General features: G+C 37.9%; 1 protein-coding gene across 3 annotated transcripts in view; it reads left to right on the top strand.

Annotated features, from left to right (window-relative positions):
* ZNF157 (zinc finger protein 157) overlaps positions 1–19,071 on the top strand; it is a 105,627-nt gene that overhangs the window by 73,287 nt on the left and 13,269 nt on the right. For 2 of the 3 annotated variants that reach the window (XM_060138219.1, XM_060138221.1), the window contains exons 1-2: positions 6,020–6,348; positions 6,545–6,742. In XM_060138219.1, coding sequence (XP_059994202.1) covers positions 6,272–6,348; positions 6,545–6,742 — 275 coding nt within the window. In that variant the 5' untranslated portion in view covers positions 6,020–6,271. Of the gene's footprint in view, positions 1–6,019; positions 6,349–6,544; positions 6,743–19,071 lie in introns of those variants that run through there. The other variant, XM_060138220.1, reaches the window with a different exon arrangement.

The following is a 19,071-nucleotide window of genomic DNA, read 5'->3' as shown; positions in this document are numbered from 1 at the left end:
TCACATTTCATTAGTCAGGGAGGCTAAATTCTGCCTCCCACACAGAGCCATTGGCCAGCTGCACCACCTGCCCAAAGCAACCTCAAGCCTTTGCTCCCACCCACTTCTACTTCCCTCACACAGCTGTGTCATCTATCTGCACCCCCGAAGGCTATGCACTGCCCCCTCCCTGCACTGGACAATGAGGACCTCACTGATTTACAGACCAGGAAGCCTCATATACCTAGGGAGGCCAGAGCCCCATTCTTACTCAGCCATTGGTTAACTGTGCCTTTTGTCTACAGCCTCTCAGGTGCCACTTTGGCTGCCTTCTTTCACATGGCCGTGGGGGTTACTACCTAGCATCAGTTTACTATAGGCTGAAGAAGCTAAAGCCCAATTTCTGCAGTCATTGGCTAACTATTTGTCTGTAGCAACTCAGGCTAGACCCTGCCTCTTTCACTCTGCACATAGCAACAGGGGCTTCTCCCTAGTAACAGGCTGCTGCTTCATCCCATTGGCCACCAGAAACTAGATCCCACCTTTCGTACACAGCCATTGGACAGCTGTACCATCTATCTAAAACCCCTCAGACTTGGTCTAGACAAGAGAGCTCAAATTGCTGGCTTCCATTAACTCTTCCACCACCACTGCTCAAATGGTAGGACCTTGAATTTGGTCATTTGTTATCTGACCAACCATCAATGACTCTCTTGTCAAAATCTAAAATCCAGGCTCCTGTAATAACATTTCTACTACCTTTGGACCAAATTTCAACCCTATCAGTATTGCTCTAGTCTGACCTGTAATCTACAGCTCTGATAATTCTTCCACCATCAATGCCTTTCTCGTATCTTTTAGCATTCAGCCTTTAATTAACTATTCCTCCATCAGTGTCTCCCTGATCCGGAGCTTGAACCCAGGCTCCATCAGTGTCTCCCTGATCCGGAGCTTGAACCCAGGCCTGTTAATTTCTCCACCATCAATGAATACTAGGACTGATCTCAAACTCGACATCTGTGAACCTTCCAACATTAATGACCTTAATAAAGTCCATCTGATAAAGACCACAAGGGTCACATCCATAGTTGGACAGAAATGGATTTTTTAAAAACAAGTTATTTATTTATTTATTTTTGGCTGCATTGGGTCTTCGTTGCTGCGTGTGGGCTTTCTCTAGTTACAGCAAGCAGGGGCTACTCTTCATTGCAGTGCGCGAGCTTCACATTGCGGTAGCTTCTCTTGTTGTGGAGCACGGGCCCTAGGCTCACGGGCTTCAGTAGTTGTGGCACGCGGGCTCAGCAGTTGTGGCTTGCGGGCTCTAGAGGGCAGGCTCGGTAGTTGTGGCACACGGGTTTAGTTGCTCCGTGGCATGTGGGATCTTCCCGGACCTGGGCTCGAACCTATGTCCCCTGCATTGGCGGTGGATTCTTAACCACTGCGCCACCAGGGGAGCCCAGAAATGGGTTTTAACTTGCTGCAGCAAGGGAGACCACACACCGTAGGAATTGTGGAGGAGCTCACTTAGGATGGCCAACTTGTTTTAGTTTTGCCTGGGACTTTCCTGATTTTAGCACTGAAGTTCCCTTGTTCCAATAAACCCCTCAGTCCTGGGCAAACAGGTATGGTTGATCACCCTAGTCTCACCAAAGGAAGAAATAGGATTATGGTAAGTCCCCTACATATGAACAAGTTCCGTTCTGAGAGGGCGTTTGTAAGTCCAATTTATTTGTAAGCCCAACAAAGTTAGCCTAGGTACCCAACTAACACAATTGGCTATATAGGACAGTACTGTAATCGCTTTATAATACTTTTCACACAAATAATACATAAAAAAACAGATACAAAAAATAAAGAAATCATTTTTAATCTTATAGTACAGTACCTTGAAAAGTACTGTAATACAGTACAACAGCTGGCATCCAGGGGCTGGCATCAAGTGAACAGGGAAGAAGAGTTACTGACTGGAGGAGGGAGAGGAGGTGGGAGATGGTAGAGCTGAAGGATCGTCAGCAATAGGAGACGGAAGGCAAGCTGCAATTTCACTCACGCCTGACGGTGATGGCACAGATTCTGGTTCCTTGCTGGATTCAATTCTATCTAGCCTCTTTTTTCATCATAGATGACATGGTAGCACTGGATTGCATTCTGAACGGCTGCTGCAACCTTCGTGTACCATTTTACGTTCGGGTCCTGTGCCTCAAAAACTAACAGTCCCTCTTCAAATAAAGAAAATCCCCTTGTCATTTCCTGCATCGTGAATCTCTTCGGTTCTTCAGCAGTACCAGCTACATAACCGCTGCTTTTACACTTGCTTCCGGACATCCTGGCCTTGAAATAAAGATGCTGTACTACTGTATTCTATACAGTATGGTACTGTAAAGTACATAAAAGCACAACCACTTATAGAGGATGCACACACATGACAATGTACACCAGACATATGAGCTAATTTACGTGATTGGACATGTGAACGCACGTCAACATCTTCGAAAGTTCGCAACCTGAAGGTTGTATGTAGGGGACTTACTGTACTACAGGATGTTGGGGAAGAGTGGAGTTCAGTTAAATTTAAATGAAGCAGAGTACTGATTAGCCCAAAGCAAAGTAGGTTGGTATGTAAAAGAGTCAATGTCAAGTCTGGACTGTGAGGTGGATCCAGGGTCCTTTTTATTTAGAAATGCTAAATTAAAAAAAGATGTGACATACTGTCTGCTAAGGTTTCCACTACAGATGCAAGAAAAAAGTGTCCTTATGCTTTCTGTCTGATTGTGGCATCTGAGATTGAATGGGGGAATACAGGGGAAAATTGCAACTGACAAATAACCTTGTGAATAGTAAAAGCCTCCTTTATTTCAAAGAAGAGTTTATAAGAGCAGTATTGGAAAATTATTCCCCTACACCCTTGCCTTCTGATTTTACTTTTAAAAGCATAAGGGTTCAGTCTAAGCATGGGGGGGAGGGATAGTCAGGGAGTTTGGGATCAGCATGTACACGCTGCTATATGTAAAATGGATAACCAACAAGGACCTACTGTATAGCACAGGGAACTCTGCTCAATGTTATGTGGCAGCCTGGATGGGAGGGTAGTTTGGGGGAGAACGGATATGTGTACATGCAAGGCTGAGTCCCTTTGCTGTGCACCTGAAACTGTCACAACATTGTTAATCAACTATACTCCAATATAAAATAAAAAGTTAAAAAAATAAATGTGACATGTTTGCTTCAGATACCCCTTATTTGAAGCTCTGAACCTGGGTTGGAAATCGAATCTGCTTCTCTGTGTCAAAGTGACTTGGATCCTCCAGGCAAGAGTGGGCTGTTTTATTCTTACTGGCATAATTTCAATTAACAAAGTTTCTGATAGTCTATGATTTTAGAGAACAAGTTTTCTGGGACTAGGGTAAGGCAAGAGAGACACTCCCTTCAAAGTGCAAAATTTAAGGGGGCACCGAAAAACTCAGTAATCAAAATCAATAACATTTTAGTGCAATATGTTCAAAAGTCAAAATACAAGAACATTGATGATTGAATCATTAATAAAGAACATGAAGCCAGATCAGAAAAATGCAACATAGGTGTTGGTAGAGTTAAGAAAGGTTCAGGTTTGAGATCAGCTCAGAGAGGCATTGATGGTGGAAGTAAACAGGGTCTAGGGTTTGAGAGGTTGACCAGAAGTCACAACAATAATAAGTTTTGGCAATTTATGTCGAGGTGCGTGTGTTACAACAATATTCTCATATTTGCCATTCTGTCTTTCATCCAGTTCATAAATACTGCTGGGGAGACAGAGAAAATGGGATAATCTGAGAGGTTAACATTCTAGCTCTCCAGATTGTTGAGCTGAGGTCCAGAGAAAGGGAATGAATGTCCTCAGGGTACCCAGCAATCCATACTCAAGCTTAGCCAGGGTCTGCCTGCTGGGTTGGAAACACCTTATGCAGGGAAAAGAGCTCTTTACCTCTTGTCAGAGTAGGCTCCCTGCAGGAGGGTATACTAGGACTAGGTTTTAAAGACTGTGTATAGGAGTTCAGAGGTGAAGAACACCCAGAATTCTCTTCTCTCCCAAGAGTCAGTAGCAGCTCCTGAATTTCCATATAAGAGAGGCTAACCTGGTTGACAGCAGGTGTTGGGGGCATGTCTTGGAGATGCATTTTCATCGAAAGTGTGCTTAAAATGTTTTCTAAATAGTTTTCTATTGATAATTTGCTGAAAAACATTAGTTGTCCATATCAAAGGCTAGTATTATTATTCTTACCTACTATCATTTCAGTGGGGTAATGGAGATTGAGGGGGATTAAAGACCCCTCCATATCAGTTCCACAGTCCGTCAAAACGAGACTGTACCACCTTGACTCCTCCCCTATCTTCTACAGTGGTATCGCCCAGGAGGGACTTTTTCCCCCCTCTTCCCAGTGGTATCTCCCTTGAAGATCGGGACACATCTCCCCTTCCCCCGTGGTTGGGGTTTGGCACCTCTGCTTCTGTAAACTTTGCACAAACCTATAGAACTCGGTTCCAAAGACCAGCTTCTCCCGGAAGCTTGTCTTCAGAAAGTTTCTACCCATGAACGACACCCCCCCCTTTGCCTATGGAACAGCCCACTGTACGGAATGGATGCTATGATGGCGGCCCTCATGGTGGAACGCCTCGGCGCAGCCATGTTCCTCTCTCGGCACCGCTGCTCATGGACAAAGTCTCTGCAGATCCATAACTGCACCTTGTTCAGAGTGAGTAGACCACAGTCACACAGCTCTTGTGTGATCGTGTGCGAAATTAACAGCCCCAGAAGGGGCAGGTTCAGAGGTGAGGACAGGAAACGGAAGTGGCCCTCAGAGGCTGTTTAAGTCTTGTTGGCGCGCGGCACTAAAGCGAGTGCACGAGGGTTTGTGGCGTGACAGTCATCAGTGATTTTGAGGTGATGGCTTTGTTGGCTTTTGGGAATGACAGTTTGTGGGGTCAGTTGGTGGGGAATTAAAAAGTCTGGTGAATGGGAGTGTATGCGGGTCAGGGAGGGATGGAGGCTTCTGAGGTAGTCAGTTTTTAGATTCCTTGCTGCATTTTGTTGTCAAGTCCTAATAGTGTGTGTGCGTTTAGATTTTTTCCTCAGTCTCCCCAGAGATTTGCTAATTTTATTAGCCTTTCCAAACAACCAACTTTTGGCTTTGTTGATCCTCTCTGATGTACCTTTGTTTTCTCTTTCCCTAATTCCTGCTATCTGTGCTATTTTCTCTTTTATCTAACTTCTTAAATTGGTTGTTAATTCATTAATGTTCAGCCTTTCTTTGTTAAAATGCATTTGAAAACATGAATTTCCCTTTAAGAGTCTCTTTAGTTGCGTTCCACAAAATGTTATATACACCATCTTATTATTGAGCTTTGTGTTTAATTTTTCTCTTTCATTTATTCTTTACATTACTATAATGTTTTGGGAGAGTTGACATTTTAATTAAATTTTTTATCCAGGGATATGGTATGTTTGTGTGACTATTTTATATTTGTCAATTTTTTTAACTTTTTAAATTTATAGGTGCAGCTCCTTAAAGAGTTTATTTTACATATTTTATATTTTTCTTGTTATCATTACTAACGGATTTTTTTCCCGTTTTCATTTGGTCATTATTATACAGGGAAAAAACTATCTGATCTTGTAATTTTATCTTGTATCCAGCCCCTTATCAAATTACCCTATGACTTCTGGTAGAGTCTGGGGTAGGTTTTCTATGTATAAAATCATATCACTGGCAAAGAAAGCTACATTTTCATTTCTTTGCAATATTTATTCTGATTATTTCGTATTCTATTGTGTGATCTAGAGCCAGAAAAAACAATTTTGAGTTGTATCAGACATCCCTATCTTTTTACTAATTTTAATGGCAGTTGCTTCATCATTTTACTTTTTAGCATAGTATTTCAGAGATGTGTTTTGTAAATGATTTTTGTGATATTTAAGTGATTTACTTCCTCCCTAATTTTAGTTTGAGTTTTTATTAGTAATGACTGCTGAATTGTGTCAAATGCTTTTTTGGTGTAAGTTAAAACCAGCATGTTTCCTCCACCCCCCTAATTTGTTGATTTAATCAATATTATTAATGTTGAATCATCTTCTGGAAAGAAGAGGCTCAGAGCTTCTCCGCAGAAGAATTTAAGAGGGATTTTTCACCCTAAAATGGTGAAATAATTAAAGTGGACAGAAGAGACCCCTTTCATTAAGATTACCAGGTTTCCAGGTTTTTTGCCGCCACAGTCACTCACCAGGACCCCATGGACAAGTCCTTCCCCTGCCTACCCCATGGGGCTTCAGCACCATTCACTGCCTCACTTCCACCTTCTCCCCAAACCCAGATCTGCCGTGAACCTGGAATTGAGGTATGAGCTGGTTGGCTAAAGTGTGAAGCACCCTCTGTGGAGCCACCCAAGAGTAACGGACTCTGAGTTCATTAATTTGACTCCAAATATCATGATTGTTTCCACAATCTACCCTCACTAATACTCAGAGTGGGAGTTGCTGAACTTTGTGGGGCGAATGTGGAATGACAGTGATGACGTGGATATGTCCTTTTAGGATTTGTTGGTGTCTCTGTGGAGCTGTTGAACTTTCCGCATATTGGAGGCTGCAGGATCTTCTGACTGCAGCCCACGTACAAAGGCCTCTCCAGCTTTGGAAGGTGGGCTGGTACTCAGAGTCAACATGCCAGCTAATGGGAAATCACCCCAGAGGTTTCCTGCCCTGGTTCCAGGACAACCTGGCAGATCATTTGAGGTAAGTAAGAGGAGCCTACTTTTCCCCATTTTTTAATTTTTAAAAAAATTTTTAGACAAAAATTTGTATTTTTTAGACCAATTTTGATTTTTAGATAACTGTAAATTCAAATTCAAATGATGTACTGTTTACCCAGTTTCCCCCATCATAGCATCTTGCAAAATCTTGGTATTGATACAGTATCACAACCAGGATATTGACATACAGAACATTTCCTTTACCACAAGGATCTCTCATATTGCCCTTTAATAGTCACACCCACTTCCCTCCTCCCCCTCTCCCTCCTTAACCCCTGGCAACCAATAATCTGTGCTCCAGTTCTATAATTTTGTTATTTCAAGAGTGTTATATATGTAGAATCATACAGTATGTAACCTTTTGGGACTGGCTTTTTTTACTCAGCATAATTCTCTGGAGATTCGTCCAGATTGTCGCATATATGAATAGTTTGTTCCTTTTTATTGCTGAATAGCATTCCATGGTATGGATTTACCACAGTTTGCTTAACCAGTCACTAGTTGAAGGACATCTTGGTTGTTTCCAGTTTTTGGCTGATATGAATAAGGATGCTGTGATTGTGTAAGATTTTTGTATCGAAGGAATGCACGTGAGTGCAATTGCTGGATTGTATGCTAAGAGCATTAAAACAATTAAGTGACCTACTAATTTTTAGTAGTTCTAGATTTACAGAATAATTGAGATGGTAGTATTAGTGTGGTACATTTGTTACAATTAACCAATATTGATACATTATTATTAATTATAGTCAACAGTTTACAGTAAGGTTCACTCTTTGTGTTACACATTCTATGTGTTTTGACAAATACATAATGACATATATCCACCATTACAGTTCATACAGAACAGTTTCATCTGTGCTTTAGCTATTCATTCATCTTTCCTCTCCCCCTGCCTGAAACTCTGGCAACCACACTCTTTTACTGTCTCTATAGCTTTGCCGTTTCTAAAATGTCATATAGTTGGAATCATACAGTCTGTGGCCTTTTCAGATTGGCTTCTTTAACTCAGCAATTTGCATTCAAGTTTCCTCCATGTGTTTTCATGGCTTGATAGCTCATTTATTTTTATCACTGAATAATATTCCATTGTATGGATGTACCACAGTTTGCTTATCCATTCACCTATTGAAGGACACCTTGGTTGTTTCCAGTGTGGGGTGATTATGAATAAAGCTGCTATAAACATATATGTACAGGTTATGGTGTAGACATAAGTTTTCCATTCATTTGGGTAAATGACTAGGAGTGCAATTGTGGGTCACATGGTAAGACTTTGTAAGAAGCTACCAAACTGTCTTCCACAGTTTTTCATCATTTTCATTCTCACCAGCAATGAACAAACATTCTTGTTGCTTCACATCTTTTTCAGGATTTAATACTGTCAGTTTTTTGGATTTTAACCATTCTAATAAGTGTGTAGTGGTATCTTATTGTTTTAATTTGAAATTCCATAATGAAAAATGATGTTGGACATGGTTTTACATGCTTATTTCCCATCCTATATTTTCTTTGGTCAAGTGTCTATTCAGATCTTTTGCCCATTTTGTAATGGGGTTGTTTGTTTTCTTATTGTTGATTTTTAAGAGTTCTTTGTATATTTTATTTTACTATTTAAAAATTTTTTAAAAAATATTTATTTATTTATTTATTGGCTATGTTGGGTGGGTCTTAGTTGCGGCACGCGGGATCTTTCCTTGCAGTGCGTGGGTTCTCTGTTGGGGTGCACGGGCTTCCCTCTAGATGTGGTGTGTGGGCTCCAGAGTGCATGGGCTCTGTAGTTGTGGCACACTGGCTCCAGAGCGCGTGGGCTCAGTAGTTGCAGCACGTGGGCTTAGTTGCCCTGCAGCATGTGGGATCTTAGTTCCCTGACCAGGGATCAAACTGGCGTGCCCTGAATTGCAAGATGGATTCTTAACCACTGGACCACGGGGGAAGTCCCTCTTTGTATATTTTTAAATACAAGTCATTTTATCAGTTATGTGTCGTGCAAGTATTTTCTCCTGTTCTGGGCTTGTCTCTTTATTCTCTTAACAGTGTCTTTCACAGAGCAGAATTTTAAAATTTTAATAAAGTCCAACTTGTCAGTTTTTCTTTCATGTAACGTACTTTTGGTGTTATATTTTAAAACACTGCCAAACCCAAAGTCACTTAGATTTTCTCCTGTTATTTGCAGAAGTTTTCTTTCTTTCTTTCTTTTTTTTTGGCTGCGTCATGTAGCTTGCGGGATTTCAGTTCCCTGACCAAGGACTGAACCTGGGCCATAGTAGTGAAAGTCTGGAATCCTAACCACTAGGCCACCAGGGAACTCCCTATTTACAGAAGTTTTATATTTTTGCATTTTGCCTATAAGTCTAAGATCCATTTAGAGTTAATTTTTGTGAAAGTTGTCAGGACTGTGTCTAGATATTTTCTTTTTGCATATGGATATCAAATTGTTTCAACACCATTTATTGAAAAGGCTGTCCTTTCTCCATTGAATCGCTTTTGTTCCTTTGTCAAAAATCAGTTGTCTCTATTTGTGTGGGTCTATTTTCTGGCTCTCTATTTGTTGCATTGATAAATTTGTCTATTTTTACCAATACCATACTTTTATTTATTTATTTATTTTTAAATTGAGGTATAATTGACTTACAATATTATATTAGTTTCAGATATACAACATAGTGATTCAATATTTGTATGTATTGTTAAATGATCACCATGATAAGTCTAGTTGACATCCATCACCATACATAGTTACAGAATTTTTTTTTCTTGTGATGAGAACTTTTAAGATTTACTCTCTTAGCAGCTTTCAGATATCCAATATAATATTATTAACTATAGTCACCATGCCTGTACATTACATCCCCATGACTTATTTACTTTTTAACTGGAAGTTTGTACCTTTTGACTCCCTTCACCCATTTTACCCTCTCCTCTCACCTCTGGCAACCGCCAATCTGTTCTCTATATCTATGAGTTTGTTTTTTTGTTTGTTTTGTTTTGTTTTAGATTCCACATATAAGTGAGATCATACACTATTTGTCTTTCTCTGTCTGATTTATTTCACTTAGCCTAATGTCCTCAGGGTCCATCCAAGTTGTTGTAAACAGCAGGATGTCTTTCTTACTCATGGCTGAATAATATTCCATTGTGTATGTGTGAAATCTATATCTATATTTATATCTATCTCACATTTTCTTTATCCGTTCATCCATTGGATGGACACTTAGGTTGCTTCCATATTTTGCCTATTGTAAATAATAATGCAATGAACATGGGAGTGCACATATCTTTTCAAGTTAGTATTTTCATTTTCTTCAGATAAATACTCAGAAGTAGAATTGCTGGATCATATAGTAGTTCTATTTTTAATTTTTTGAGGAACTTCCATACTGTTTTCCATAATGGCTGTACCAATTTGCATTCTCACCAACAGTGCACAAGGATCCTCTTTTCTCTATATCCTCACCAACAATTGTTACTTGTCATCCTTTTGATAATGGGCATTCTAACAGATGTGAGGTGATAGCTCACTGTGGTTTTGATTCGCATTTCACTGATGATTAGTGATGTTGAGCATCTTTTCATGTACCTATTGGCCATTGCCATGTCTTCTTTGGAGAAATGTCTATTCAGATCCTCTGTCCATTTTTAAATTGGATTGTTTTTTGCTATTGAGCTGTATGAGTTCTTTATATATTTTGGATATTAACCCCTTGTCAGATATATAATTTGCAAATATTTTCTCCCATTCAGTAGGTTACCTTTTCATTTTGTTGATGGTTTCCTTTGCTGTGCAGAACCATTTTAGTTTGATGTAGTCCCACTTGTTTATTTTTGCTTTTATTGCCTTTGCTTTTGGAGTCAGATCCAAAAAAATCATTGCTAAGACTGATGTCAAGGAACTTACTGCCCATGATTTCTATGAGTTTTATGGTTTCAGGTCTTACATTCAACTCTTTAATTCATTTTGAGTTAATTTTTATATGGTGTAAGATAGTAATCCAGTTTCATTTTTTGCATGTAGCTGTCCAGTTTTCCCAACACTATTTTTTGGAGATATTGTCCTTTTCCCATTGTATATTCTTGGATCCTTTGTCATAAATTAATTGACCATATATGCATGGGTTTATCCCTGGGCTCTTTATTCTGTTCTGTTGTTGTTTGTGTCTGTTTTTATGCCAGTACCATACTGGGTTTTTTTTCACTAAATTTATTTATTTAGTTTTAATTTTTTAATTGAAGTATAGTTGATTTAAAATGTTGTATTAGTTTCAGTGTACAGCACAGTGATTCAGATATATATATATATATATATATATATAATTTTTTAGATTCTTTTCCCTTATAGGTTATTACAAAATATTGAGTATAGTTCCCTGTGCTATACAGTAGGTCCTTGTTGGTTATCTATTTTATGTAGATAGTAGTGTGTATGTGTTAATCCCAAACTCCTAATTTATCCCTTCCCCCTTTCCCCTTTGGTAAAGGGGAGGTAACCATAAGTAACCATAAGGTAACCATAAGTTTGTTTTATGTGTCTGTGAGTCTGTTTCTGTTTTGTAAATAAGTTCATTTGTATCTGTCTGTTTTTGTTTTTTGGCTGCACCACCAGGCTTGCGGGATCTCAGTTCCCCCACCAGGGATTGAACCCAGGCCACGGCAGTGAAAGCGCTGAATCCTAACCACTAGGCCACCAGGGAACTCCCTGTGTCTTTTTTTAGATTCCACATATAAGTGATATCATATGATATTTGTCTTTTTCTGGCTTACTTCACTTAGTATGATAATCTCCAGGTCCATCTATGTTGCTGCAAATGGCATTATCTGATTCTTTTTTATGGCTGAGTAATATTCCTTTGTATATATATACCACATCTTCTTTATCCATTCTTCTGTCAATGGACATTTAGGTTGCTTCCATGTCTTGGCTATTGTAAATAGTGCTGCAGTGAACATTGGGGTGCATGTAACTTTTTGAGTTATAGTTTTCTCCCATACTGTTTTGATTACCGTAGCTTTGTAATATATAGTTGACCTTTGAACAACACAGGTTTGAACTGTGTGGATCCACTTATATGTGGATTATTTTCAATAGTAAATACTACAGTACTACACGATCTACAGTTGGTTGAATCTGTGGATACAGAGAAACTGGGGATAAGGGGGAACCAAGTATATGGTGGGCCAACTATAAGTTATACATGGACTTTCAACTGTGCAGAGGGTCAATGCCCCTAATCCCGCATTGTTCAAGGGTTTTAAATCAGATAGTGTAATGCCTCCAGCTTTGTTCTTCTTTCTCAAGATTGCTAGTGTGTTGCAGTATTTAACTTACTGCAAGAAGTGAACTTACTGCAAATAAGTAAACAACAATTTAACTTACTGCAACATTTACTTTTGTTAGGTTAAGTGTTAGGTTTGTTAGGTTAAGTTAGGTTAAGTGTTTCACACTTAAGTGTTTCATACTTCTGAGTAATTATCAATGGTTTCATATTTTTTATTTTGGAGTCCACGTTTTCACTGCTAACATATAGAAAAACACTTGGTTTTTATATGTTTTTCTATGCTTTCTATGACCTTTTCATCTGGAAATAGGGACAGTTTAATTTCTTCCTTTGTATTCTGTATGCCTTTCATTTCCATTTCTTGCCTTATTGTAATGGTTAGAACTTCCAGCACTATGTTGAATAAGAGTCATGAGAATAGACATCCTTGCCTTGCTCTTGGTCTTCAGTCTTTTATCATGAAGTATAATGTTAGCTGTAGTTTTGTTTTATATGCTGTTTATCAAATTGAGGGTGTTCCTCTGTATTTCTCTTTCTATTCTGGTTTTTGCAGGAATGAGTGTTGGATTTTTTCAAGTGCTTTTTCTATATTGATTGATACAATCATGTGATTTTTAAAATCCTGTTAACATGATGGAGTATATGGATTGATTTTTGAATATTGAACCTGCCTTACATCCCTGGAATAAACCCTAATTGGTCATGGTATATAATTCCTTTAATATATTAATGAATTATAGTTGCTAATATTTTGTCAAGAAATTTTGCCTCTATATTCATGAATGATATTGCTGTGTAGTTTTCTTTTTTATACTATATTCATCCAGTTTTGTAATCAGGGAATGTGTTAGTTTCAAGTGGTTGCTGCAACAAATTACCACAAACTTGGTGGCTTAAAACAGCAGAAATTTATTCTCTCATAGTTCTAAAGGCCAGAAATCCAAAATAAGCATCACTGGGCCAAAATCAAGGTGTTGACAGGGCTTTACTCCCTGCAGAGGCTCTGGGGGAGAATCTGTTTCTTGCCTCTTCCAGCTTTTGGGGGCTGCAGCTATTCCTTGGATTGTGACTTCATCCCTTCATTCTTCATGGCCAGCATCTTCAAATATCTCTCTTCTGTCTTCACATCACTGCCTCTGTGTGCGTCAAATCTTCTTTTGCCTCCCTCTTGTAAGGATACATGTGATCACATTGAGAACCCACCTGGATAATACAAGATACTCTCCTTATCGGAAGATCCTTAATCACATCTGCAAAGACCTTTTTATTTTTGCCATGTAAGGTGATATTCATAGATTCCAAGGATTAGGATGTGGATATATTTGGGGGGCCCCTTTTCACCTATCCTAGGAAAATACTAGCTTCATAGAATGAGTTTGAAAGAATTACCTCCTCTTCTGTTTCCTGTAGGAGATTATGTAATTGTGTTAATTCTTCATTAAAAGTTTGGTAAAATTCTCCAGGGAAACCATCTTGCCAGAGATATCTTTCTTTGGGTGAGTTTTATTTTAAAAAACTTTTATTGGAGTATAGCTGATTTAAAATGTTGTGTTAGTTTCTGCTGTACAGCAAAGTGAATCAGTTATACATATATCCATTCTTTTTAGATTCTTTTATGAGTTTTAAATTATGGATAAATTTTCCTTAATAGTACAGGGCTAAATTATCTATTTCATATTGGACGACTTGTGGTCGTTTGTGTTTTTTTAAGAATTGGTTCATTTCATCTAAGTTATAAGTGTAGAATTGTTCATAGTAATTTCTCTTTTGATGTCTGCTGGGTCTGTAGTGATATTCATTGTTTCATTCCTGATATTGGTAATTTGTGTCCTTTCTCTTTTTTTTTTTGTCAGTCTTACTAAAAGTTTATCAATTTTATTGATATTTTCAAAGAACCAGCTCTTTGTTTAATTGACTTTTATCTATTGTTTTTCTGTTCAGCTTCATTAATTTCTCTTCTTTTCTATTATTTTCTTCCCTCTGTGTGCTCTGGGTTTATTTTGGTCTTTTTTTCTTTATTTTTAAATTGAAATATAATTGGCATATAACGTTATGTAAGTTTAAAGTGACAATGTGTTGGGAGTTCCCTGGTGGCCTAGTGGTTAGGATTCCAGGCTTTCACTGCTGCAGCCTGTGTTCAATCCGTGATGGGGGAGCTGAGATCCTGCAAGCTGTCCTGTGCAGCCAAAAAAAAAAAAACAAGTGACAATGTGTTGACGTGATACATTTATATACTGCAATACGATTACCCCTGTAGCATTAGGAAACACCTCAATCACATCACATAATTATCATTTCTTTTTTGTGGCAGTAACAGTTAAGATCTAGTCTCTTAGCAACTTTGTATAATACAGTATTGTTGACTATAATCACTATTCTGTGCATTAGCTCTCTTGGACTTACTCATCTACTAGTTCCAAGTTTGTACTCTTAACTTATCCTCAATATGGTCTTTTTTTCTAGGTTTTTGGTGTGGGACCTTAAATCTTTGATTTGAGACTTTCTTCTTTCAAATGTATGCATTTAGTGCTGTATATTTTCCTCTCAGCAATGCTTTAGATGTGTTCCACAAATTGTAAATATGTATTTTATTCATTTTCATTCAGTTCATTGTATTTTTTGGATTTCCTTTAGACTTCCTCTTTGAACCATGGATTATTTAGAAGTGTATTGTTTCATTTCTAAGTGTATGGAAATTTTCTTGTTATCTTTCTGTTATTGATTTCTAGTTTGATTCCAGTGTAGTCAGAAAAAATGCCTTGTATAATTTCAATTCTTATAAAATTGTTGGGGTTTGTTTTATGGCCCAAGATATGCTATATGTTCCATGGACACTTGAAAGGTGTGTGTATTCTGCTGTTGTTGGGTGGTGTGTTCTGTAAGTGTCAGTTAGATCCTGTTGGGTCATTGTGTTGTTGAGAATGCTCATTTTCTGTTTAGCTGTTCTGTAAATTGTTGAGAGAAGGGGTGTTGAAGTTTCCAACTATAATTTGTCTACTTCTTTCAGTTTTATCAGCTTTTGCTTCTGTGTTTGCTGCATACACATTTAGAATTGCTTTGTTTTTCTTAATGGATTGACTTTTTTATCATTATATATCTCTCTTTGTGTCTGGTAATTTTTTTTCTAAATTCTAATTTATCTGATATTAATATAGCTACTCATGCTTCTAGCTTTATTGAGGTATAGTGGACAATACTTCTGCTTTCTTTTAATTAATGTTTGCATGATTTATCTTTTTTCATACTTTTTCCTTCAACCTGCCTATATTGCTATATTTGAAGTGACTTTCTTTTAGATACTATACAGTTGAGTCATGTTTTTAATCCTTTCTATGAGTCTCTGTCTTTTATTTGGTGTAGTTAGCCCATTCATATTTAATGAAATTAATGATATGTTAGGCCTACATTTACTATTTTTCTTTTCTGTTTGTTCTCTCTGCTTTGTTTTCTGTTTTATTTTTCCCTGTGTTCCTATCAGTTTCTTGAGCATATTTTAGAATTCCATTTTGATTTACATATAGTGTTTTTGAGTGTATTTCTTTGTATAGTTCATTTAATGGTTGCTCTAGATATTACATTATATACACATAACTTATCATTGTTTATTGCTATCATCATTTTGCCAGTTTGAGTGAAATGTAGAAACCTTGCCTCCCTTTAATCCCCTTTGCAGTCTCCTGTTTATCATTGTCTTAAATATCTTGTCTACATACATTTAGAACCAGATCAAACAGTGTTAACATTTTTTCCTTTAATTGTCAAACGTAATTTAAAAACTCCAGAGGGGAAGGAAAGTCTATTGTACTTACCCACATTTTCATTTACTGTATTCTTTCTTACTTTGTGGTGTTCCAAGATTCTTTATTTTATCTTTCATTTTCTGTTTAGGGAATTTCCTTTAGCCATTCTTTTAAGGTAAGTCTGCTGGTGACAAATTCTATTAGTTTTCCTTCATCTGAGAATGTCTTTATTTCTCCTTCATTCCTGAAGGATATTTTCATTAGCTATAGGATTCTGTCTTGACAGTTCTTTTCTTTCAGCACTTGAAAAATGTTATGCTACCTCCTATGGCATCTGTGGTTTCTGATGTGAAATCTGCTGTCATTCACATTGTTTTGTAAGGTGTTGTTTCTCTCTCATGGCTTTCAGCGCATATATTTTATTTTATTTTTTTAAAGATTTATTTATTTATTTTATTTATTTATTTTTGGCTGTGTCGGGTCTTAGTTGCAGCACGTGGGATCTTCGTTGAGGTAAGTGCGATCTTTCGTTGTGGTGCGGAGGCTCTTCATTGTGGTGTGTGGGCTTCTCTCTAGCTGTGGCGTGTGGGTTTTCTCTTCTCTAGTTGTGGCACACAGGCTCCAGGGTGCGTGGGCCCTGTGGTTGTGGTGCACTGGTTCCAGAGCACATGGGCCCTGTAGTTTGTGGCATGCAGGCTCTAGCTGAGATGCACGAACTCAGTAGTTGTGGCATGCGGGCTTAGTTGCCCCACGGCATGTGGGATCTTAGTTTGCTGACTAGGGATCAAACCCACATTCCCTGCATTGCAAGGTGGATTCTTTACCATTGGACCACCAGGGAAGTCCCTCAGTACATATATTTTAATATTTAGTTTTCAGAAGTTTAAGGATGTGTCTTGGTGTGGATTTCTTTGGTTTTATCCTATTTGGGAATTGCTCTGTTTCTTGAATCTGTAAATTTATGTCTTTTGCCAAATTGGGATGTTTTCAGCCATTATTTCTTCATGTACTTTTAAAGCCCCATCCTCTTTCTCCTTTCCTTTTTGTATTCTGATAACATGAATGTTGGTTCTTTTGCTACAGTCCCACAGGTCCCTGAGGCAGTATTTTTCCAGTCAATTTTGTCTGGGTAATTTCTATTCTTCTGTGTTCCATTTCACTGAGTCTTTCCTCTGTCCCATCTGTTCTGTTGTTGAGGCCATCCATTGAGGTTTTTTGTGTGTTTTTTGTTTTTTATTTATTTTTTGGCTGTGTTGGGTCTTTGTTACTGTGCATGGGCTTTCTCTAGTTGTGGCGAGCGGGGGCTACTCTTTGTTGCTGCGCGAGGGCTTCTCATTGCAATGGCTTCTCTTGCTGCAGAGCGCAGGCTCTAGGCACACAGGCTTCAGTAGTTGTGGCATGTGGGCCTCAGTAATTGTGGCTTGCGGGCTCTAGAGCGCAGGCTCAGTAGTTGTGGTGCATGGGCTTAGTTGCTCCGTGGCATGTGGGATCTTCCTGGACCAGGGCTCAAACCCGTGTCCCCTGCATTGGCAGGGGATTCTTAACCATTGCACCACCAGGGAAGCCCCCACCCATTGAGTTTTTAATTTTAGTTATTGTGTTTTTTAGGTCTAAAATTTCCATTTGGGTCTTCTTTATATCTTCTGGTTTTTTCCTGAGACATGCTCACTGAAGCGTTTTTGTGATGACTGATTCAAAATCTTTGTTGGATAATTATCTCTGTTATGTCAGTCTTGATACCTATTGATTTTTTTTCATTCAGTTTGAGATTTTTCTGGTTCTTGATATGAGTGATTGTCAGTTGAAACCTAGGCATTTTTGGTATTATGCTGTGAGAATCTTGTTCTTATTTAAACCTGTTTTAGCTGGCTTCCTCTGACTTCACTCCAGCTGGGGAAGAGAGGGCGTCACCTCATCAGTACCAAGTGGCACTATATATATATATGTGTGTGTATATATATATATATATATATATATATATATATGTACACCACATCTTCTTTATCCATTCATCTGTTGATGGATACAAGATGCTTCTGTGTCTTGACTACTGTAAATAGTGCTGCTATGAACATTAGGGTGCATGTATTTTTTTGAATTACAACTTTGTTTTGTATATGGTGTTCAGAGTTTTTAGTCATACTTAGCAGGAGGAATGGGGAGAAGTATATTTACTCTATTTTCCCAGAAGCAGAAATCAGCCTACTTCTTAAGAGAGAAAAAAAACACAGAGCTCATTTCCAGTTCAGATTAAAATTACAGAACTTTTACTTCTTTGCTATTATACTTACATATCTTTTTTTGGTGGAGGTGTTATAATGACATTAACACAATTACTTTCTTGGTTTATCCTATAATATAACAAATAATGGCAAATGAAGTAAAACTAATAAGAATGGTTGCCTTTTCTAAAAAAAAGAAACATTGGGAGTGTTAGATAAATATTTTTCCATGTCCAGAAATAATTTTCTACATAATTTTAGTGGTTACATAGCACTCCATCCTTTGAGCACTGGCAATGGTGGTAAGTTTTCATTATAATTGACAATTTGATGGTGAAACTCCTCGATATGTTTCTTTACATACATCCATGATTATTTGTTAAAGGTGTTTTTTGGGAAATTGAATTTTTGTGTCACAGGAGAGGGTTCACTAAATTGTAAGGAATTCAGTGGATGACAGTGAAAAATCTTCCTCTTCACACTAAACAGTAATACTGTTTGGAGGCTGATGATTCTGGGCAATGCATGTCAACTTTTTCCTGATCAGTGCTCTACCCCTCTCCAGCTCTTCCTTCCCAGATCTTCCAAAAAAGAGTTAGAGATGGCCACATCTCCAGCCAGTTTTTATTTGTTCATTTATTTACTTATTAATTTTGTTTTCCTGTGGTTTTTTAGGGTGCTTCTAAGTATAAATAGACAAATATTAGGATAAAAGGAAGGGAAATAAAAAGAAGAAGATATCAAAACAAGTTTTAGAATGTAGGCATGTTGGTCAACAATCCTACACAATTAGAAACTTCGAAGTCTAGATTTATCTCTGATATTCTGGGACGACATAACAGAGTTAGAAGTCCAATCAAACACATGAATTTCAACACCCCCACAGAGAAATCGATAATTCCTCTATAGTAAAGGTTTCCTGATACTCGAGAGTTAAGAAATCTTTTGATGGATCTTCATATGGATGATGGAAACAGTATCTTCAATTACAACTTGGTCATAAATGCTATTACAGGACTCCTATGGCTCTTTCTCTTTTTGAAAATATTTTTTTCATTCAGTGTTTAAGTAAGA

Source organism: Lagenorhynchus albirostris, chromosome X, assembly GCF_949774975.1.
Source record: "Lagenorhynchus albirostris chromosome X, mLagAlb1.1, whole genome shotgun sequence".
In the NCBI taxonomy this organism is placed as follows: Eukaryota; Metazoa; Chordata; class Mammalia; order Artiodactyla; family Delphinidae; genus Lagenorhynchus; species Lagenorhynchus albirostris.
This window is presented reverse-complemented; position numbering and strand designations above follow the sequence as displayed.